At 37.3% G+C, this 24,787-nt stretch overlaps 1 protein-coding gene across 2 annotated transcripts in view; it reads left to right on the top strand.

The window, feature by feature from the left end:
• Positions 1–24,361, top strand: part of KLHL15 (kelch like family member 15) — a 36,351-nt gene extending 11,990 nt beyond the window's left edge. Inside the window, exons 2-4 of one of the 2 annotated variants that reach the window (XM_081793000.1) lie at positions 1,411–2,122; positions 19,218–20,309; positions 20,620–24,361. In XM_081793000.1, coding sequence (XP_081649126.1) covers positions 1,418–2,122; positions 19,218–20,309; positions 20,620–20,631 — 1,809 coding nt within the window. In that variant the 5' untranslated portion in view covers positions 1,411–1,417 and the 3' untranslated portion in view covers positions 20,632–24,361. Of the gene's footprint in view, positions 1–1,410; positions 2,123–19,217 lie in introns of both variants that reach the window. The other variant, XM_081792999.1, reaches the window with a different exon arrangement.
• The last annotated feature ends 426 nt before the right edge of the window (positions 24,362–24,787 follow it).

A 24,787-nucleotide genomic window follows, 5' to 3' on the forward strand; every position in this document is an offset into this window, starting at 1 on the left:
GTTGGCAAACGTGCATGAGAGAGTGATCGATCTGGATGTGTGTTTGTGACAAGTGACAAGAAGCAATAGAAGATGAATTTTTATCTGAGCAAAAGGCCGTGTTTTAGAAAAAGGACAGTAGAGAGCTAAAAAGGAGCCTTAGAAAGTAGGTTTATAAGCTATAGAGGAGTATGTTTTCATATTTAAATCAGACTGCGGGAAAAACTTTGTGACCAGCAGGAGGCTGTAGGGGAGTTTGTTTTCACTGAAGCAATATTCCACAGGGCACAGTGGAAAGGGTAGGGAGGGAATTCGGGGAACGGAGGAGGCCCCAAGCTGTGTGAGGTTGAGAGGAGAGGATAGATGGCTGGCGGGCAGGGTATGAGGGAGGGTGCTTGTGTGAAAAGGAGAAAATTGCTTTGCTTCATAAACAGTCTAATAGACTGAATTAGTTGATTCTGCTTCGGAGATCTAATTATCAGTCCACTGTCTCGGCTTCATTTCTCGGATATGCAAAAATGTGGTTTAATTCCCTTTAAAAATTATATATTTATATTTTAAATATATAAGCAATGTGTGATCATTGTTTTCTTAAGATAAGGTTAATGAGGTAAGTAAAAAAGAAAAGGTAAACTTCAACATTTCTTGAAATCCCATTACCCAGGGACATCGTTTTGGTATATATTCCTCCAGACTTTTTCTCATCTAAACATACGTGTGTGTATTTAATTTTGGAAAATGCACCAAGTAAACTGTAGTTGTGTGCTTTTTTGTTTTTTCACATAACAGTACCTAATAAATATCCTTTGTCAGAGTAGGTATATTGCTGCCATCATTTTTAGTTGTTAAAGTTATCCATTATAGAACTGCATGCACCATATTTATTTAATAATCTCTTGTTGGGCTTTTGAATACTTTCCAGTTTTTTTTTTATTGTAAGTAAGGCTAGAAAGAAAATCTTGTGTGTGTACAATTTGGCGTATTTATCTCATTATTTCCTTTGGGTAAGTTTCTAAGAGTGTTCAAGGTCAACTGTGGTACTTTTTGGTTTGGTTTCTTTCTTGTTGTTTTTTCTCATAATTTAGCGTTTGGCTGAGAAATTCTTTTTGTGTTGAAAATCTGGGAACATATTGAAATATATTTGGTGAACGGTGTAAAATCAGTGGGATAGGCATATATTGTTTGTAAGTTAACAATTTACCATTGTTTGATAGATACGTGATCATTTAGATATATTTTTCCCCAGGTAGGGAAGCCAAAACATTATCCTGCAAACCTTTAGGTTGTCTTCTCCCAAAGGGCTTGTGCATTTATGATTTAGGCAGTGGAATTGAGATGATTATGAAAAATTGTTTAAGCTCTTAAGTTAACAATGTCTTCAGAATGCATGGAAATGATTAACACAGTTTTCTTTGATTACCTTTCTTCCAGGTGATTCATGGCAGGGGACGTGGAAGGATTCTGTTCCTCCATCCATGACACCAGTGTCTCTGCTGGGTTCAGAGCACTGTATGAGGAGGGATTGCTTCTTGATGTCACTCTGGTTATTGAAGATCATCAGTTCCAGGCCCATAAAGCACTCTTGGCCACCCAGAGTGATTACTTCAGAATTATGTTTACTGCAGACATGAGGGAGCGAGATCAGGACAAAATTCATTTAAAAGGTTTAACTGCTACTGGTTTCAGCCACGTGCTTCAATTTATGTACTATGGAACTATAGAACTGAGTATGAATACTGTTCATGAGATCCTTCAGGCTGCCATGTATGTTCAACTTATAGAAGTGGTGAAGTTCTGCTGCTCTTTTCTGTTAGCCAAAATCTGCTTAGAAAATTGTGCAGAAATTATGAGACTCTTAGATGATTTTGGTGTTAACATCGAGGGAGTCAGGGAGAAGTTGGACGCCTTTCTGCTAGACAACTTTGTGCCACTCATGTCCAGGCCTGACTTCCTGTCTTATCTTAGCTTTGAGAAGCTCATGTCTTATTTGGATAATGATCATCTGAGCAGGTTCCCAGAGATAGAGCTGTACGAGGCTGTGCAGTCTTGGCTGCGGCATGATAGAAGACGCTGGAGACATACCGATACCATCATACAGAACATCAGGTTTTGTTTGATGACCCCATCCAGTGTTTTTGAGAAGGTTAGTGCATTTGAAAGCAATAGATAGGACTCATATAGGTGACATTCCCAGGCTTGGTCAGGAGCTAAAAAGAGAATGAATAGTTTATAAGAATAGTTTATGTGTAAGAAGTCTGATTTGTTGTAGCTTGTGCATTTAGGTTTTTAAAAACACATTTTGTGGGTGAAAGATGAACCAGGTAGGTAGTAGAGTAGTTTGTTTTAAGTTGAAGCATAATTACGTAATGCAAAATATTTCAGGTTTGCTTTAGCTCTTCTTTCTTTTCACAAAGTAATTACATCTGAACTGCATCAGGCTAGCTCTGTTTTTAAAAATTAATTTAAGTGATACATGCTGAAATTAGAGTTGAGAGGAGTTTTGTAGTTCTGAATGACATGCATTAAAGCACTTTGGTGTTCCTCTAAAACGTAGTGAGTAAACATAAAATAGCTCTTGAAAACCAATAGGCCCTAGTGGTGATTCTTCCCTACCCATACCTAGTTGATTTTCTTCCCTGCTCTTCAGTAGTTCTGTTTTTCCCATTTCACTGTGAATACTAACTAAATTTAACCATGAAAACATGTTTATGTCTAAAACCATTGTTTTGGCATTTCTAACTAAATAGGCCATCAGTCATCTATCTACATTGATCAAACATCCCTGTGCACATTTTACCATGTAACAGTTCTCTCTTAAAAATAGTCTTTCTTCAAAACAGCCTTGCCCTTTTTGCATGTAAGCATATTTCATTTTTATGTCAGAGTCTCACTTGTGATCCTTTCTTGCGGAAAGGAGAGAAAGCGGTTTCAGTAATTGCTTAACTTAATTGGTTTCTAATCACATGGTTACCTCTGGGGGTCTGTTTACCCTCTTGCATCTTCTTTCTAGAAAGCGCACTTAAAGCTTTGGTCGACACCCTTCATGTTAAATAGTTACTCAGATTTAGTTACCAGGCCTGATGATAAAAATATAATATTTGCAAAGGAGAGTTGTTTGCACCATTTGAAAAATAAACAAATTTGCGACTTCAGATAACACTCAGCAGCCTGGCATGTTCCCCCCCCCCCACCCCAAAATGTTGTGAAATGTCATTAACTTACACTTTTTTTTTATAAATTTTTTTTTAACGTTTATTTATTTTTGAGACAGAGAGAGACAGAGCATGAACAGGGGAGGGGCAGAGAGAGAGGGAGACACAGAAGCAGAAGCAGGCTCCAGGCTCTGAGCTGTCAGCACAGAGCCCGACGCGGGGCTCGAACTCACGAACTGTGAGATCATGACCTGAGCTGAAGTCGGATGCTCAACCGACTGAGCCACCCAGGTGCCCCTAACTTACACTTTTAATAGAGAATTCAATTTTATGGGATTTTATCTTTATTCTCAAAATGTACTGATCTAACAGAAATAATTGAGGCTAAGAATACATTTCTTAATCACTTTTTGTTGGATAATAACCACTCCCAACATCAACTATATAAATCATTTGTGTCTGATTTGATTTTTTTTTCCTTACTGTTGTTTTTATTGCTCTCTTTCCCTGGGGAATCCTGTTTTGTCTTATACATTAAATGCAAATGCTTTCCCACTACTAAAAGAAACAAAAACCCTCCCGACTTCAGTCCAGATGGAAGTACTGGTGAACAAGAAAATAAAATTTTCCTCTTGTGGTGCAATATGATGGATAATTTTTAGCAGTAAGTGATTTTTAAGTGCTAGAGCAGAGCCTTTTTATATTCTAATCACCAGCTCAAGATGGTCAATAGTGATTGGCTGAAATGAAAGTTAATACCGTCAGGTAGTTTTGTAAATTATATGAAACATTACTTGTACCTTCTGATGGATTTTGTTTGCTTATGTAGTATAAGAGGTGGTTATTAACCATTGGCCAGGTATTGAGCATCTCATCAGAATAAAAATGTTAGGGCTTCCTACTTGAGTTAATTTCTTAGGAAAACTTCATAAAGCCCTGGCCACAGAGAAATCTTTCAGTTCTTTGTTATATAGTGTAAGTCTTTCACTTTTATTTTAATAATACTGGTAAGATAAATAGAAGGTAGGTGTCTCTGATTCTTACCTTTGCGATATGAGAGTTAATGTTTATCAAAGGAATCTGTGGCTTTCTATTTTATTTTAATTCCAGTAGAGTTAACATACAGTGTTATATTAGTTTCAGTAGGCCTGTATGGCTATCTACATTTTAAGAACCACTAAGTTAGGCAATTTTTTTTTTAAGTTAGGCAAATTTTTGAGAGCTTATCTCTAGAAATAAAACTTCATAAACCAAACTAAAATGGAAAATTGGGTTGGGAAATAAGAATTTGAACTATTTTATACCATACTATTTTGAGCTCCCTTGAAAATAGGGCCCATCTATTTTTCCATAGTATGCTGCAGGTCTCACACAAAGCCATTTTAATATCCATTATATATTCATGGTGCCAGAAAGGGCACAGGAATAAAGACGTGTTACATCTGCGCTGGTCCTTTTTTAGTATGAGAATCTACATGGGGAAAAGCGTAGGCAGTTTTGATTTGTGGTTTTATCCTATTTGCCGAAATTTAGAAAAGTGGAATATTGATACGCACTTCTTATTTTTAGCTTTAAATTTTTAAACACTTATTATGAGACTTTCTAAACATAAAAAAAAAAAAGTCTGAGGGGCACCTGGGTGACTTCGTCATTTGAGCGTCTGATTCTTGATTTTGGCTCAAGTCATGATCCCAGGGTTATGGGATCCAGCCCTGAACTGAGTGTGGAGCCTGCTTAAAATCCCCCCATCCCTCCCTCTGTCTCCCTCTGTCTCTGCCTGTCTCTCTGTGTCTCTCCCTCTGCCTCTCTCCTCCACTAGCTCCCTCTCTCTCTTTCTCTAAAAAATAAAAAGGGCCGAAAGAATAGTGAAATGATCACCCATAAACATCCTGTAGGTCAATGTTTTTATCATCTTGTCACATTGGCTTTAGGTATGTGAAACCATTTCAAAGAAAGTTGTAGATACTATTACACTTCATCCCTAACTACTGGAGCAAGCAGCTGATCTCCCAAGAGTAAGGAAATTCTCCTACATAATCATAATACCATTATTGAAGTTAACAATCATTCCTTAATGTCATGTAATACCCACTTCGTTTTCTGGTTTTCTCACTTCTCCCCCAAATGTCTTTTTTAGCTACTTTTTAAGGATTTAATCAAGGTTCATACAGCATATTTGGTTGTTATGTCTCTGTTTTCATCTAGAATTTCTCCTTATGATGAGGATGTTTAAACACAGAAAAAGTTGGAAGAATAGTATAATGGATACTTATATAGCTGTCATCTAGATTCAAGAACTGTTAACATTTTACCATATTTTCTCTCTCTAGATTTTTTCTTTGCTGAACCTTCAAAAATAAGTTGCAAACATCATTAATGCCTCATCCCTAAAAACTTACATGCCTCTTGTACGAATAAGGACTTTATCCTACCCAAGTTCATTGCCATTCCATCTAGGTAAATTAACAATAAGGCCTTAATATCATCTAATAGCTAGTCCATATTCAAATCTTCCCTTTTCTCACAATGCCCTAGAATCCAGTCATTATTTATGCATTGCTTTTGGTTTTCATGTATGTCTAATCTTAACCTAAAACAGTCCCCCATTTTTTTTTTTACATTTATTTATTTTTGAGAGAGAGAGAGACAGAGCACAAGTGGGGGAGGGGCAGAGAGAGGAGACACAGAATCCGAAGCAGGCTCCAGACTGAGCTGTCAGCACAGAGCCTGATGCGGGGCTTGAACTCAAAAACTGTGACATCATGACCCGAGCCGAAGTTGGATGCTTAACTGACTGAGCCACCCAGGCGCCCCAGTCCCCTACTTTTTAAAAAGAAAGATCACTGATTGCCTTAGTGTATCCCACATTGTGGATTTATCATCTTTTTTCTTTGTGTTAGTGTTAACTTATATTACCTCTTTTCTTTATGTGTCCCTGTTAACACATCTCCTTTTCAGTGTTGTGATTTTTCAGTAATGGTTGCAGGAAAATCTTGTAATGCTGAAGAAGTCTTGGAAAAACTACTTAGTAACTCTGATCAAACTTAGAATTTACCTTTCTTTTTTTTTTATATTAGGAAGTCAGGTAGCCCAATCCTCTGACTAAAATAGTCACAAATTTTATTCACACTATTCCATTAGATTTCTTTTAGATTGATGAAATTTCCCTCCTTTAAAAAAAATTTAAATCTAAGTTAGTTAACATAGTGTAATAACGATTTCAGGAATAGAATTTAGTGATTGATCACTTACACATAACACCCAGTGCTCATTCCAACATGTGTCCTCCTTAATGCCCATCACCCATTTAGCCCATTCCCCCTACCCAACACCCTGCCAGCAAAATTGTTCTTTGTATTTAAGAGTCTCTTATGGTTTTTCTCCCTCTCTGTTTTGATCTTATTTTTGCTTCCCTTACGTTCATCTGTTTTGTACCTTAAATTCCACATGAGTGAAATCATCTATTTCTGTCTCTGACTTAATTCGCTTAGCATAATACACTCTAGTTTCATCCATATCGTTGCAAATGGCAAGATTTCATTCTTTTTGATCACTGAGTTATATTCCATTGTATATGTATACCACATCTTTATCCATTCATTCGTCGATGGACATTTGGACTCTTTCCATACTTTGGCTTTTGTCGGTAGTGCTGCTATAAAATCTCCCTTTTAAAAAAATTTAAAGCCTTTCCATTCAATTTACTGGGGTTAAAACTAGCTGAAGTGTCAAAAGATTACTCTTACTGATAAAAATTTTAGTGTATATCTATGACTCTAGAACTGCGCTGTTCGATATGGCCACTGCTTGCGGCTATTGAATACTTGAAATGTGGCAAATCTGAATGGAGATTTCAAAAATTAAGATGACATAGGATGTAAATGACCCCATTACTAATTTTTATATTGATTACAATTTGAAATGATATTTTGGGTATATTGGGCTAAATAAAATACATTATTAAATGTTTTTTACTTTTTTTTTTGTTTGTTTATTTTTGAGAGAGAGAGAGAGCAGGGAAGGGGCAGAGAGAGACGGAGACACAGAATCTGAAGCAGGTTCCAGGCTCTGAGCTGTCAGTACACAGCTTGATGCAGGGCTTGAACCCACAAGCTGTGAGATCCTGACCTGAACCGAAGTCAGATGCTTAACTGACTGAGCCACCCAGGTGCCCCAATGTTTTTTACTTTTTTAAATGTACAGAAAATGTAAAATTAATCATTGGCTCACATTTGCGGCTCTTTCTGTTGCACAGCGCTGCTCTAGAAGTTCAAGGAGTGAGTTGTTCATTAGAAACTCTGAATCTGCATACAATAAGCAGCTTTTCTCACATATTAAACCCTTCTCCTGGTTTCTCAGCCATTAGAAATGTTCTGTACAGTTTAGTATTAAATGAACTGACCTACCAAACTATTCTGTAGAGTGGCTGATGAAGACAGCTTGAGTATAGCATCTCTTTGTCAGGATCCTTACCCTGGCCTCACGAAAATTAAAAGCTAGTGAGCAAAGCTTGGTGAAACGAACCTGTGGAGATTTTAAGTCTTCTTTGGAAGTAACAAACAGATCTGAGCAGAGGCTTCCTAGTGCGGAAAGGGGATGTTCTGCCTCTCCCCAAGGAATAGCCCTCCTTCACTCCAGGGACCTGAATCATGCTCCGTAGCTATGCTGAAATCTTTAGGTTTATTCTTCTACAATATCTTTCCCCTTTGTCCTCTACTGGATTTTCTCCCCAGCTGAAAACTTTTGTACTGAGTACTCTGTGGGAGCATCACCAAAGAGATCAAGACTTCCAAATTTCCTCCTGGAATTCCTTAGAAGCAGTGATTCTCCTTATTTGAACACCTTATGTGTGTCAGGTCGTGCGTACGCTAAGCGCTCTCCGCGTGGGTAGAATCTATAGGTTATCTCCATTTTATAGATAAGGAAACAGGCTCAGAAAGGTTAGGAATCTTATCCCATGATGAATGACTGAGTGAAACCTAGGTCTGCTTGCTTCCCACTGCAAGGGCTTCCTATTACAGCTGCTGGAGCAGGGAGGGAGAGGCCCCTAAGGTGCAGAAGCATGCACTTGTCTCTGTGGCCCAGCTTGGGTCATTTAGAAGTTGCTGTCTAGAGTCATGAAAATTCCAACGTGTTTGCATGAACAAAATACAGCCTGAGAAGTGTAATGGCACTGAAAAAAGTACAGGGTGTGGGAAAACCTTCAGATGTGAAAGCACAATTCTGGGGATGGCAGTGTATAAGAAAGCTGAAAATAAATATCAGAATCTTGTCCTTTTAACATAGTTGTTGAAGAGTTCTTATGATCCCTTTTATCTGTAGTGGATTCTCAATTTTAAAACTAGACTTCAGTTTCAGTTTTTACTCCTACAAATGTCTGTGGCATGTTTTTTTACTAGCTCCGAGGGTCTTTGCATCTTGGATTTAAATAGTTTACACTTTGCTTTCTTTGGTCCTTTGGTTTTTAAAAAACAATTACTGCCTTACTGAAAACATTGTATGAGGCAAATCTATATTTAGCCAAGTGCATATTATACTTGACTTTTTTGTATGGGAAAGATCTTTTCAGCAAAATTGTTAAATTATTCATTAAAATACCCATATGTTGATTCTTTAGTACAGTGATATTTTAACATTTTGAACCCAGGGTCAGTATGATAAATATGTATATGGTAAGAGCTTACCAATGATCCCCTTAGAAATTGTATCAATCATAAAATCTTCCAATTTTTCACAAGGAAAGAAAATGTATTTTAAATCCTATAAAGATTTACAAAGCAAATTTGTTTGGCTTATAATTAGGCTTTTACAGTTGATTTTTCATTGGCTGTTGACTACGGAAGCAGATTATATACATGTATTCTGCTTCATTCCAAATGTTTTTATAAACTAGCTCATGATATTCAGACTCCCTACTGTGCTTTTTTCCTGATCTATTAAATGTAATTCATCATCTTCCCCCCAAATTTGGATGTATGTAACTTTTAAAGAGCAAAGTTTATTGTTTTAATGAGAAAAAAGCTCTTTTACTGAGAATATATTTCGATTTAACAAATCATATCTGCATTTTATGAAAGCTTGTTCTAAGAATAAAACTTTGAGGTAATTTTGATAGTCTGCTGAAAAAAAACTTCATTACTAGTGAAAAGTAATCCTAGGATCAGAATAAAAAATGCTTCAGAAGAGCTTTCCAATACTTTTTTTAAGAAGTGTCTTTTACTTAAAGTACAGAATTTGTGGCTTTAAAAGCTACATCTTAAAATGGGGATAAGTGATCTTGTACTCACCTTGAAACGGATAGAATTCAAGGATTACAAATTAAGCGTCCAAGTATAGTATACCTTGGACGCTTAAGAATACTAGTAGCTCTCAGAATTGGTCTTCACAGAGTGTTCCAAATATTTGCGCTATTAGCATAGTTGATTTAGATAGCATTAACAGTGGACTATATGACACATGAGGAAATCAATTGTTCTTAATGTCCTGCTTGGATGGTGTGATATTTTGGTTAATTGAGGTACAGACCACTTGTAATGACGTTGTATGGATAAGGACGCATCTGTTTAAAGTGCAGGTGCTGTATACCCTTTAGAATTCCTTTACTTAGGAGCTGTGACACGTTTTGACTGATCTAGCACTTGAGCAATCCAAAATTTCTGTCTAGCAACAAGACCATTAACTGTAGTGTTAATTACGGTTTAACGGAAAACTCAAAAAAAGTTTATTTCTAATGACTTCAGCTATAGCCAGACAAATCTAGAGGAGAGAACAGAAGTTTCCTTCTGACCCACACGGAAGTACATGAGAAACACAAGCAGTGCTGTATTTGACAGTACAAATATTTTTTACAAAGACAGTAACCTAGATTTCAAATGTGAAATTTGGTTACAGTTCTTAATGGGTTTGAGTTGTTTTTGAAAAAGTTTAAAACCCCCTTGAATACATTAAATAGTCCTTATATACAGCTATAAACTTGAAATTGCTTAACAATCAACTCACTTGCTCCTTGGAGTGAAAGCACAGAGATGACCAGGTTTTCTGTTGGAAATTAGGTCAATAGGGTAAGCGGACTTTCACCGTTCACTTAATGTCTTTTTTACATCCATCTCTTTTACCAGCCCCTCCTCCCCCAGCCCTGGGGACTTGGATGATTGTAATTAACACATGCACAGTTCTTTCAAAATCACCCAAGGTGTTTTTCTTCTCTCAACTCTTCTGCCTTTTATATATAGAAGTAGAGTGCTCTTGTTTTCTATCTTTGACTTGGATTCATCCCAGGTTTACAGGTTCGTGGAGGGTACAGTAATCCAGGGTGTTGACTGCTGTTAGATCCCCTGGGAGAGAGACTGTCCGTAGAGGGTGTATTAAGCAGGCCAGAACCTACTGAAAATGGTAGTTCACAAATTTAGTCTTACTTGCTGATTTTCCTTTTAAGTAAAATAAATGGGAGATGAAAACAAAAGTCTAGAATTGGAAATTAACTGTGGAGTGAAAGGGAAGGAGGAGATGGAGTGGAGACAGCTGTTTTCTTATAAAAGGAGAAAAATGTTTTAATGAACGAGGGAACAAGGAGGGAGAGAAACCAAATGAGAAGCCGAAATCAAAAAAGATCAGAGAAGTCAGAAAATGGAGGCAAGGTTAGAAGCAGGAAAGGAACAAGAGCAAATACTAAGATTGTAGGCTTTAGAGTTTTAATTCTCTAATATTTACTCAAAATGTTACATGAGTCATAGGTAAGCCTTGCTCATTCAGAAGTTAATTGTAGGATTAAACCTTTTATTTGGCTTTCCTTCTCTTTTAGCATATTTTTCAATAAAATTAAAACATTTACACAGTTGAGAATATTTCCATAAGTAGGAAAAAGTCCTCCTAAGTTGTGAATTGTAGAATACAGTTGTACTATCTAAATATTAGTATAACCAGATAATAAGATGGTCCTAAGGCTTTCTAGAAATTACATAAATTTTTACCTTTTAGGCTTGTGCACGCTTATTTAATTTCTAGTGATGTTCAATGACTACTGCACTGGAATTGGAAGCAAATTAGACTTTCTGAGCATATTTATTTTTTGAGTTACATATTTTTCATCCTAGGAAAGTTGAAGGGATAGAGGACTAACCAAATTGTGCTCAATCTCTTATTAGATTATTGTCTTGAGGAGGGTCTTCTCCCTCACCCCCATTTATGCTGGTCACTTGGCTTTTGAAGTTCTATTCGATAATTTAGATTGTTGCCTGCTTGAAGAAGAGAGGATAGGTAAATCCTTACTAAAATTTGTCTTTACTGTTTGGTGTTTGACTGCAGTTACAGTATTACTGAGAGGATTTGTACTTAGCAGGAACTGATTTTTTTTTTCTTATAGCTTTATCCTTGGTCATTAACTCAGTTTTTCAGGACAAAGGGATTAATTAAAGGTATCTTGCACCTAGCTTTTTGTAATTTTAACATAAATAAGTATGAGCTTCAGTTCTGAGCATGAATTTATAAATAGACTTCTCATACCAAGGTGGATGCTTTTGTAATATGGCACATAAAGACTGCTCCACATTTTGCTGAATATCAAAAATAATACTAGATGTAGCTGTGGTTCCCAAAGGTATAATTCGTTTTAGTAACTGCTTTATTTCTGGATATTTCTTTTGAGCAGATTGGATCATAGAGAAGGGATGATAAAACTGATAGCTAGGACTCTGTCTTCCTTCCACATGATCCCTTATACTCATCATTCTGAAAATTAGGGTATCATTTTGGATGTAGGAAGGGCCAGAGGTGTCTTCATGCAACTGACTCCTATCGTAAGGAGAAAATGTCTCAACTAGAGGCTTGTCCATGGTCATACAGTGACTTAGGGATGGCATCAAGCCCAAGACCTAGGATCTTTAGTTCAGGGAATATTTCAGTCCCCAGTGGCACCTCCAACCCCCACTGATGTGGGGTTTTTTTGTGTGTGTGTGTGTGTGGTTTTTTTTGTTTGGTTTTGGTTTAGTAGAAGTATATTGGGCATTTAAAAACATTTTGAAAGGTGAAATAGCTGTTAATATCTTAAATTGGCTAAAGGCCTAAAATAATTTTAGATTGTAGCCAGTTTTTTTTAAAGTGACCTCTACACCCAGTGTAGTGCTCAGACTTAAAACCCCAAGATCAAGGGGCGCCTGGGTGGCTCAGTCGGTTGAGCGTCCGACTTCGGCCCAGGTCATGATCTCACGTCCGTGAGTTCGAGCCCCGCGTCGGGCTCTGTGCTGACAGCTCGGAGCCTGGAGCCTATTTCAGATTCTGTGTCTCCCTCCTCTCTGACCCTCCCGCATTCATGCTCTGTCTCTCTCTGTCTCAAAAATAAATAAACGTTAAAAAAAAAAATTAAAAAACAAACAAACAAAACTCCAAGATCAAGAGTCACATGCTCTACCAGCTGAGCCAGTTAGGCACCCCAGACTAGCCAGTTATAGTAGATTTTTTTAAATTGCAGATTTTTAATCACGTGAAGTTATGTAGTAATAAGCTCTGTAGAAATGCTTGTTTTATTTATATTGCCAGTTTCACTTTAATTCTTTAAAACAATTTTTTTTAGTGTTTATTTATTTTTGAGAGAGACAGAGTGCAAGCTGGGGAGGGGTAGAGAGAGGGAGACACAGAATCTGAAGCAGGCTCCAGGCTCTGAGCTGTCAGGACAGAGCCCAACGTGGGGCTCGAACTCCCAAACCATGAGATCGTGACCTGAGCTGAAGTCGGACGTTTAACCAACTGAGCCACCCAGGTGCCCCAGTTTCACTTTAATTCTTAAAATTAAGAATGATCTATACGAATTACCTTTACAATTAAAAAATTGAATGAATGGATTATGTAACGTTTTGACAGCAACAGGAGAAACCTGGAATATTTGCCCAGTGGTAATGGCTAGCTCCTGTTTGTTCTACTTAATACACATTTCCAGGAGCCTCATTCAGAATTAATAGTACCTCACATTTTCTCCTGTACATGCATGTGTGCACACAGTTACATGAAACTAAAGATCAGAGGAAATGGCCAATTTAAATTTTCAGATCACTGTTTTTAGGAGGTATCATACTTTTATTTTTTATGCAGCATAAGACAAAATACTTTTCATAATAAAATTTTTAAGTATCAAGAAAAGCGATAATGAATATATTCTTTCTAAGTGTTAAAACAAGACCGCTTTTTTAATCCTGTGAAAGGATAAGGAAAGTAGTTCTTCAGAACATGAAAGAAATGTCATTTTTCCCCCATATCTTTCTTTTGGAAGTAACTGATCTAGAGATAAACTGTTATGTGAGCGAATGATGGGAGAAATGCTTTCTCTATGAAAAGATGAGCCACATGTTTCTTTTTTGATAGCTTTCTTCATTAATGTATTTAAATGATTCCATTCACATAGAAGGTTTTAGCCCTACGCTTTTTGTTTTAAAGCAGAGTATATCTGTAATTACTTTGTCCAGGATTATCAGAGAGGCATTAATTCCCCATTTCTATAATGAAAGAAGAAACTAATTATGCTTATTGATATTGTAGTTGTAGAGGAAAATTGTAGTTCTGGGGAAAGAGCATGGTAGATCTAGAACTTCTAGCTGTGGCAGAGAGTAGGAGCTGAATTTCTTAGGTTAGAAGACATTTTACAGTATAACCAACTATCTCAGAGGCACAACTTCCATTGTTGGGGGCTTACGGTTAGAACAAGCTGGATAAAGATATGTGGCTATGATAAGGACTTTTAACATAGAGTTGAAGTAACTCTTTAAACTCTTTGGAACCCTGGTTTCAAAGGAACACAATAGAATGAATGGAGAAGAGGACAAAGGGACCGAAACACTGGGTAGGAAACAGACAGGAAAATGACTTTAAGAAGCACTTAAGCTGGTTCAGGTTGATGGGATTTGCAAGAGACTGGGGTTGGAAGGTGGAGGGCTGTCACAGGCCATTGTGCCTAGTCCTCATGTGACACCAGAACCCTCTCCACTCCTGACAGGCAGTCACACATGGACTACCTGAAGTGACAGGATTGCTCACTGACTCCGGAGGTAAACAGTCCTGACTTGGGGCAAATATGTACCCATACCCTTTTTACTGTAGTCCTTGTGAAAAAGCCAGATACAGACCTGTATAGATCCTGAAAAGGGGCAAGTCCCCCAAAAGTTCACTGGTAACCATATGTTGTATGTGTATACATGTTTTCCTCTGAATACACTACCAGCTGTTCAAAGCAGGCCACTTTTATTTTTTGAGAATATTGTATATATTCTTCAGTTATCATTTGACACTTTGAACATCTGTGTTAGTGCATGTGGATTAACTTCATTCTCTTCATGACTGCATATGGTAAAGTCTGCATACCACAGTTTATCCAACTGATGTCATTGATATTTGAGTTGTTCCTGGTTTCTGTGCTCTTTTACTAATGTGATGGATATCCATTATCTTGGTAGGTCTAATTACAAAGCTTTTCTCTTTGTTGGCCTAAAATCTTCCTCCAAACTTCCGCTTACTGGTCCTGAAAATGGTTGCCATCTTTCTCCTGAGTCTTCTCTTGAACGTAAACATTGCTGATCACTTTTACCATTCTTCCTATGGTTTAGATCCCTTCGCTGTCTTCAGACTGTGGTCCACTTTGTATTGTCTAAATTGTAGCGATGGAACTAAATGCTCTGAGCTGTGGTTTCATCTGATGGAGAGGGTGGGATTGTCTAATTTAATTAGGTCCATGATATGACTCTGCTCTATCACATTGTACTGAGGATAGTCAGTTACAGCTTTACATTTAGAGTTCATGGATCGTTGGAGCATTTGATAAAAGCTGTGGACTTCCCACCATCTAGCCTTACCCCCGGAATGCATTAACACAATTATTGCTACAATTGCAACTAGTTCATGGATCCCTGGTACTTCTCTTGATGATTAGACTTATTGATTACTTTGCCAAAGCCATAGGTTCTCTCATTGTCTACCGGTTCTGTTACATCCTCGGACATTAAACTGGAAGTGTCAAGTTTTGGCATTATTTGGTGGGTCTGCTGCCTCCCAGTGTGTAACACTTTCTTATTTGCAAGTGGTATTTTTTAACAATTCAGGATCAGCCTCTGGCTAACTAGTCTAGTTTGGAAGTCTGGCTTCTAGTCGTTTTCCATTCTTCATGATTCCGCACAGATTACGGAAAGCAGTTAAGCAACCTTATATGTGAAGCCTCTCAGGATCCCAGAATGTGATCTTGAGATGAAATGACTTGAACTTAGTGACAATATCTTATCTAGTTTTTCTTTTTTTTTTTTTTTCCTTAGCCATCTTGGATTTAAGTTTCTTTGTCATTGTGTTTGATCTTCAGATTGGACAGAATAAAACATTGTTAGCTGAGAATGGAAATAAAATAGAAGACTATTTGTCTTTGCTAATATTACATTAACCACCCCATCCGGGAGGGGCTTCACTTTTGCCTCCACTTCTTTTTACTTTAACCTCCAAGATGCCACTTAATTCAATACCTGGCACTTTGCTAAGTCACAGTTCATCCTGAGGCGTTAGCCTTGTTCACAGTATTCTTACAGCTCCATCTCACCCTTTGTAATACTTGTTTTATGCGCCTGTTTTGTTTTGTTTTGGCCATCTGTTGTAAGTGGTTTTTTAACATCTGAATTCCAGAAATCTCTCTGTGCAGCACATCAGATTTTTTAGATACTTTCCCCTTTTCTTCCCCTCATCAGTGTGTTTTGCAATTATGCAGTCAGCATTATGCTTTTGAGAGCCTCCAAGCCTTCTTGAGCTTCTTTACACAGTTTCCGATCTTGGAATTGGTCCTAATTTTCCTTTAAAACACTTGAAATCTGCCTGTCCAATATGTGCAGTGTTCCCCTTCCTTTTTCCATCTCCAAGTGACATGGCTGCTTTTGGGAAAGCTTCCTTCTCTTCGAATCTTACCAGTCAGGTTTTACTGGGGAGGATTAGGTCCAGGGTAAGTTTGACTCATTACTCCTCTCGTTTCTAAAAGACTGAATTTTTACACAGACCAAAAACACACCATCAGATGCATTGACTTAAGCTGACGGACACTTCCACAGATGTCCACTGGTGAGTAATAATAGCTAATAACTGCTATTATTTGTTGTACACTGCCACATGACAGGCACCGTAGTAAGTCTTTTTCACTTGGATTATCATGCTTATCTCCTACCTTAGGGTTATGAGGCATAGGTGCTATTGTTATCTCAATGATACAGATGAGGAAACGGCTGTAAAGATGTTGAGTTACTTGCCCAAGATCCCACAGCTTGTTGAATGTGAGTCGGATATTTTCTAAATTGGATTCTTAGTTGTCTTACCAGGCTGCTTGACGTGGTGCTTAATTACGGTGCTAGACCGGATTCTGTTACTTCAAAACCTGTGTAGCTCTCAGGCCACTGGCTGTGCACAGTAGGCACTTAAATACTTAATTTGAGGTTTATGTTTCTTGTTGATTTCCAGGGTGTTGCCTTTTAGTCTTGCACATATGAAAAAGATGAGAAAAATGGGCGAGGTACACTATTAGGCAATTCATAGTAGAAATGAATGGAAAATGAAAAGATACGTATTTTTACTAAGCAAATATATTTTTGATGGTTTTAGGAGACCCATTTTTTTAATGGCAAGATTCTTCTTGTTTATAAATAATGATACATTAAAAACAATGCAAAGATGTTTGTGAAGTTTTAGAGACAATCACTATTAACACAGCAAACGTACACAAAATCTTCTTTAATTGGGATACCAGTTTACTATTGCTTTTTAAAAACTGAATATATTGTGAACATCATTGCATATTGATAAATACTCCGTGAAAATGGCTTTACAGGTTTCCATTGTTTCTCATAAGAGATTGAGGCTCGCTTCATTTCCTTTATTCTTCTATATGTGAAGTGAAAGTAGTAGAGAATGAGAGTTCATCTCATATTTTTATCATATTAGTACTCTCTTTATTGAAATTACTTGTTTACCATTACTCATTATTTTGCTGTGATTTCTTCCACACTTAATATTTTGCTAGGAAGAATTGGGTTGGATGCCCAGTCATTTGTGATCCATGTGATTGATTCTTTAAGAACCATTATATTATCTTTTCTTTGAGAAGGGTCATTAGGCTAATTCATTAAATATGTTAAGTGTTCTAAGAATTGAGTTTGTCGTTTGAAGAGTTTTCTAAAGACTAAAGGAAGCTGTGCTGTAACCTATTGGAAATTGATCTTCGGAGCAAGACTGTCCTGGTTCAAGGTTCAGATCCCAGCTCTCCTGGTTTTAGTCATGTAAACAATTTGGGCAAGTCACTTAAGATTCTAAGCCTTAGTTTTTTCATCAGGAAAACAGGGATGATTATTAGTCTCTCGCAGGAGGAATAATTTAGCTTGAGATGTTGCACATAAGGCCCCTGGTGAAGTAATGACGTCCGTTTGTTCTCTTTTATGTAGTAAGACCAGGAATTCTCTGCTGGCCTGGTTAAATCCACCGAAGGACCCCTTCTCAGAATAATGATTTTAAATCCATAAAATTAACTGCTTGGGATCACAAAGGAAGCCAATCGTATTGAAACGCAGTTAACAAAATACTTAAAAACACATTTGCGGTGCTTTCTGTTTCAAACTTTTTGGACCAAGGCGGGCGTGAATGAGAAAACTAGGGAGGAGGAAGGAAAAAGGAGAAGAAGGAAAGAAAGCTCCTAAACATTTATGTGTAGTTCTGGCTCCCTCCCACACAGCCACGCTGGGTTCCCTGTACACTCCTAGACGTCCCCGCCTCAGCATCCTCCCACCAGTGCAGACTGATCACCAGCGAAGTGGAATGCCTCTCCAGAGTCCCTTAGTGATCCCGCTCTCACGAGCGCCTCAAGTCTAAATCCTCAGATCAGTTCAAGTCATCGCCTTTGCTCCCTGTCTCTACTTCACATCAGTCGTACTCTTCTGCCCGTCTTCTGTCTCCAATAGCTGATTTTCCCCCTTGAAATTGAAGATTCTTGTCTCATTCTTGCCACTAGGATACAAGCTTTTTCTTCACGGATTCCAGCTTCCTACCTCTTCCACGAGGTAACCCGTGAGTGTTTTGGGCCAGTTTGGTGTATGTTCCATGTCCTAAGTTCTACAGAACTCCCATATTACACCCTCATTCCCAACTGTCAACTGCCTTGTTTATTTACTTACTGGCAACTCTATCTATTTTCATTTCCCCAGACACAGATTCGAAGTTCTTTGAGGAAAGAGACCCCATCTTAACATTTTTATGTCCCTATAGAACTTAGCACAGTACTTAAAAGTGCTTCATAAGATCTTGATAATCGTCACAATGAGGTAGTTCCAGCTCCAAAAAAAAGAAAAGAAAAAGAAAAAAAAAGTTGGGGCACCAGGTGGCTCAGTCGGTTGAACATCTCACTTTGGCTCAGGTCATGATCTCATGTTTGTGAGCTCAAGCCCTGCATTGGGCTCTCTGCTGTCAGCGCAGAGCCCTCTTTGGATCCTCTGTCTGTCTGTCTCTCTGCCCCTTGCCCTCTCTCTCTCAGAAATAAACAAATGTTTTTTTTTTAAAAAGGAAAAAAACTTGACCTTTCCTTGTCAACTGGGTTGTGATTGTAGGAGTTGATGATATCAAACCAATTCTTTATATCAAAAACCTACTGAGAATTTTATATATATTTAAATTTTTACTAACTCACTAACTTGATTGCCCAAGTTTTTCAGTCATGGCTGTTCTTACAGTGTTCCTTGTGGTTAAGAAAACCATGGCCATGATTTCCTCTACTGTGAAACCTCTGTCCTCATAGCCACCACTTGTATCCCAGGGCCTGACATACAGTAGTTGAATGATTAGTACATTTTGTTAGAGGAATGTAGCTTGTGCCTGGAAAATAAATATTTACTTTAAAAGGCTTGGGGATGTGCATAGATTATTATGAAAACAAATATGATAAAACTTTGCTTAAAAAATAGTATGTGATCTTAACAGGAGAAACAGTTTTAGCAAAGTAAGCCTCAAATCGTACACTAATCATCTTAGTTGGCTTTGATATCTTGTTTGCCATTGATGTTCTTTCTTTTGGTTAAATTCTTTTACTTGTATTCTTAGGTTAAGACATCCGAATTTTATAGATACTCCCGACAGCTGCGCTATGAAGTTGACCAAGCACTGAATTACTTTCAGAACGTTCACCAGCAGCCTTTGTTGGACATGAAGTCAAGCCGCATCCGTTCTGCCAAACCCCAAACTACAGTATTCCGAGGCATGATTGGACATAGCATGGTTAACAGTAAAATTCTTCTCTTAAAGAAACCAAGAGTCTGGTGGGAACTGGAGGGCCCACAAGTTCCTCTGCGCCCGGATTGCCTTGCTATCGTCAATAACTTTGTGTTCTTGTTGGGCGGGGAAGAACTGGGCCCGGATGGCGAATTCCATGCTTCTTCCAAAGTGTTCAGGTATGACCCCAGGCAAAACTCTTGGCTCCGGATGGCAGACATGTCTGTGCCACGTTCAGAGTTTGCAGTTGGTGTCATTGGAAAGTTTATTTACGCTGTGGCAGGCAGAACCAGAGATGAGACTTTCTATTCAACTGAGAGGTATGACATCACCAATGATAAATGGGAATTTGTGGATCCTTATCCAGTTAACAAATATGGACATGAAGGGACAGTGCTCAATAACAAGTTGTTCATCACTGGTGGAATCACCTCGTCTTCCACCTCCAAACAGGTGTGTGTGTTTGACCCCAGTAAAGAAGGGACCATAGAACAGCGGACCAGGAGAACTCAAGTGGTTACCAACTGTTGGGAGAATAAGAGCAAAATGAATTACGCAAGATGCTTTCACAAGATGATTTCTTACAACGGCAAGCTTTATGTCTTCGGTGGCGTCTGTGTGATCTTGAGAGCCTCTTTTGAGTCTCAGGGATGCCCTTCCACAGAAGTGTACAACCCAGAGACTGATCAGTGGACCATTTTGGCATCCATGCCAATTGGCAGAAGTGGTCATGGTGTGACTGTGCTGGACAAACAGATAATGGTTCTCGGAGGCCTTTGCTACAATGGTCATTACAGCGATTCCATTCTCACTTTTGATCCAGAAGAAAACAAGTGGAAGGAAGACGAGTACCCGCGGATGCCCTGCAAGCTAGATGGTTTACAAGTATGCAACCTGCATTTTCCGGAATATATACTGGACGAGGTCAGACGTTGCAACTAATGACATCTTTCTCCCTTTAAATAAGCCAAACAAAAAATTTGTTTGTGACAGAGTAGTTAATTAAAAAACATAAAGAAAAACCTCACCAGTTTTACTATCAAAGCCATTGGTCTAATATCGTAAAAAATTCTTCATTCTGTGCTAGCATCCTTTTTTTTTCTTTTTAGTGGCCTCAAACTCATGCAATAAGTTAATTCGAAGCGCTAGCTCTTGAAACTACTTCCAGAAGCAGTTTAATAGAGTGATCCACTTATCTGGGAAGTTGATTTTATGCTTTAAACATTTCTTTCAGATGTCAGCGTAGGAGTCATGCCTCTTCTAAGAGAAGACCTGATAAGTGTCACTGGATGTAATTTCGGTTCCTATCTCAATCTGAAATCTTTTGGAACATTTATTTCAGTGTATTTCAGTCTGTTAGACCTTTTGGTTTTATTATTTACGTTAAAACTCTTGACCTTTTTGCATGGCTTTTTGCTGAAAATGCAAAAATATAAATTTTCTACAAAGTTAACTTTTTTATATTCAAAACACTATTTCTAAGCTGCCTTCTCTTCTCTGCATTGTGTTAGCGAAAGCATACCCATACTTGCGTACATCTTAGGAACATACAAGGCACATCTCCTTTTATGCGTGGTTAGGATTCTATATTTTTAAGCTAGTGCACTTGCACACACGGTTTGCCATACTTGTTGAATTTTAGATGTAACGTCTTTTCATGTACTAACATTTTTAGAAAGTTAAAATAACTGGAGTCCTCATTTGGTATCAAAGTAGCCTATCTTCAGTCCATACTGATTCAGTAATATTTGAGCTCCTTGTATTCCTGAAACATGTATGGATTTCTGAAAACTAACATTTTGTATTTTATTTTCAAAAGTAAACGTTTAGTGTTCCTTATCAATGTATGTCTTCTTTTTGAAAATGTTTTTCTTTGCAGTCTGTTTAACGTTACCCTGTTTTTAGTGAGAATCGGAGTGGTATATGCAGTCCTGGCCCTGCAGCGTGCAAGCACTTTTAAAGAGAATTTAGGTAATACCAGACTCCTAAATAAAGGCCCCCTAAAAGTAAGTGCAACTCCCGTTCTTTACATTCAAGAAGGCTGCTGCATCTGTTGTTGAATGGAAAGTAGCATCTCGTGGAAAATTTGAGTTCATTTTTGACTTAGAGGTAAGAAATAGAATTACAGTCTTACTGGTTATATCTACTTGTTTATTTAGTACAAAATATTTAGTGGCACTGGGGATGTAAGCCCTCAGCCTTTGTTTTATTTACTGAAAGCTACTAGCATGAAGGATAGTAACCTCAAAATTCAGAATGCATCAAAGTTAACTGTTTAAAAGCATTTATAAAAGTGTTGTAGGATTAGCTGTGCACCTTTCAAGTCTTTCAACTCGAAGGAAAAACATGTAGTTGACAAAATTAAGCAAGAATAACCAGGGAGTGGATCGTTCAAATTGATGCCATTTTCTCTTGAGTAAAGTCTATATCTGATACAGACTAGATCTACACTGGCAAAACTTGCCAGAGCTTAGGATATTGGTGCAATATTGCAATGCCTTCTTCTATGGCTGTTGTATAAATTTTCTAGTTTCACTTTTTTAGTTTTGTTTTTTGTCTTTTATTTTTTGTTTTCATTTTTGTTTTTTTGTTTGTTTTTTTTTTTTTTTTGCTGCTGCCACCACTGAACACAAAATGGAAGAGTGAAGTCATGATCTTGTTTCCCATGGTAATATGGGTAAAAGTCTTTTTCTACCTTTTAAAAACCATTTTTTAATCATTTTATTTTTGAAAACTAGGAATTAGATTAGCCATTTAATTCTTTTTCTAATATATTAGTTGGTTTAGTGCTTTGTGTGCTTTCTTGCTTTAAAGAAAATAATGATAATGTCTTCATTATTTTCCTCATTGTTGTCTTTTGCTGGAAAAGACCGAGACAGGGTACCCCTATCAGGCTTTTACACTTTTACACACCAGTGGTGGTTCTTGTTAATTGCTTAGATACGACTTCATAGTCCTAGTTAGTGTAAGATCTGGGCAAACTGTTGACTATTCTTGGTCTTCCACTCTCAAGACACAAGACCAAGATCACAGTTCGTGTTTTGGAAAATTTGTGAAATCTTAACTTGAACTAACTGTGGGTTCAGCTTCACATGTGAGTCATGTCTGACCTGATGTTAGCTGTAGTCAGTTTTGAGCTTTAAGAACAGTTGGTATTGCTTGGGTTCTGAATGTATGAGAAAATTCATCCGTTTATATGTAGTGCTAATATAGGTTATTTTAAATCCACGATTAACCTACATTCCCTTTTAAAATTACGGTTTCATTGCTGAAAGAGATTTATTTTTGTTATACTAAACTATGGAAAATTTTTCCATAGAATTTTTTTCACATTTATTTTTTGTGTGCTTCATTTGGAACCATTTTTTGTTTAGATACATTGTATGTGCTCAAGGTAGTGGTTTTTAAAAATTCAGTAAGAGATTGGAAACTACAGTGTAACTGTTGTGATCTTTGTGTGTTAATTTTCACCTTACATTTTAAACACCAGACTTGACAAAGATAGCTGATCTTCAGTAATTGCATCTTAATTAGAAATGTTTGTTCTGTTCCCTATCTTTGACCTTGAATTTCAGTTTTGACTTTAATCTGCTTAAAGAAAATCCTTGCACTACAGCCATTTCACAAAATTCAAGATTCTCACATTGAAGGTTTTGTATTGGAAGAAGTACTACTGGTTTTTATAAAAGCAAAGCGTAATTAATAGAATTACTAGCTTTTCTTGAGACAACATTCTCTGTGTCCTCATTGCTCTGCTCTGTGTGTGCGTGTTACTCTAATTTGTGAAATATTGACTGAGCCCTTCACTTATCTTTTCTAAAGCAGCACCTTTGGACACCTCATTCTGGGAAGCCTGCTCGAGTCATAGTAAAGGACACACACATTTGTGTGGGGAGAAGTGGTAAAAATGGAGAGTTTTGTCTTAATTACATGAAACTAAGCTTTAAAATATTTTATAACAAATTATTTGAGCTGCATAACCTAAACATGTCAAACGTTCAGTGGGACTATTTTTATATATGTATATGTGGTTGTAGGTCATAACATTTCAGTTTATAATATAAATTGATATTTCAGTTTATAAGCTATCTCTCAGAAAAGACTAGCTCTTTTGAGAATACATAATTTAAAGTTTTAGACTGAAGTAAAACACAACATAGATAATAGTGTAAATTAGCTGTAACTGAGGGCTATATGGCAGTAAAACTGCCAGTGCCATTTTTCTTGTTTGCCTATTATACGTTTTTGATTTTTCTTTTGTACTCAACATTTTTAGGGATCATACGTTTATTCAATCAGATTAGAGTTGGTTTGGGAATAAATATCTTCTAAAAGAGATTTATCTTCAAAACGAAAGTCCTGAGAAATTAGTTTATCGAGAGTTTATAAAGTCAAATACTCAATAGACACAGACCAGAATAGGTAAGCTCATGCAAGTCCTACCCTTGCAGTACATACACCCGTGTGACTTCACTGGTACACGGGCGACGCTGAGAGAATGCCCTCAGCGTGGTTTGTTCCCCCTTCATAATCTGGGATTTTCTTTTTTTACATCTTTGGGAACAGCTACATTAAAAACCTTATTAATCAGTATATCAGTAAGGGTTAGGTGTTTGCTTTCTGAAGGAATGTTCCAGTGAGATAGTCAGAGAGGTTATTTTCTACCTAACTTGTATATGCCCTGTACCTCTTGGGCATACTTTGTCTATAGAAAAATATTTTGACCTTTAGGTACATTTTGGGCCAGTAGTCAAATAATCCTAAGGCCGATTTAAAAATCTTAGAATAATTTAAGGTTTGCCTTTTATACCTGTTTTGAAAGCCTTTACATTTTTGTCAGGTAATTTTTCCCAAGCCGTGAATATAATCTATTCAAACATGTTTATGCTATCCATTCTGTTTTTAAATTGAAAAAAAATGTTAAAAGTGTTTATGAAGAAAAGTTTAAATAAAATATTTTTAATCTTTAAAATCTATTTATCTCTTATTATTTGCTATCTTTATGCAACTCCACTTTCCAAGTCACTCATGACCTGATTAACAGCATACATTTTGTTTCCCTTCGGCATGCCAAGGAAGTACCATAAAAACGTGATTTCTCCCACTGCTTTCAGTCACAGATTCAAATGAGTGCATTGGAGTGAAATTACTTACACTTACATGCAATGGAAATTTTATAACGAAGCCAAGTAATTAAAGTTCCACTAACACAGAGTTTTGCAGAATGGAAATACGGAATTGAGAAAGAGCATTTACAAGCCATAAGCCTTAGTGTGGTGATTTTTAGGTTTCCTTTAGCATTTATTTCTGAACTTAGTGGCGAGGCAGAAATGAAGCTGCTGCGTCACAAGCGCTTGGATATCCATAGGCTCCTCCTCTGCGCCTTCTTTAAAATGGACGCC

The sequence above is a fragment of the Panthera onca genome, chromosome X, assembly GCF_046562875.1.
Source record: "Panthera onca isolate mPanOnc1 chromosome X, mPanOnc1 haplotype 2, whole genome shotgun sequence".
Classification (NCBI taxonomy): domain Eukaryota; kingdom Metazoa; phylum Chordata; class Mammalia; order Carnivora; family Felidae; genus Panthera; species Panthera onca.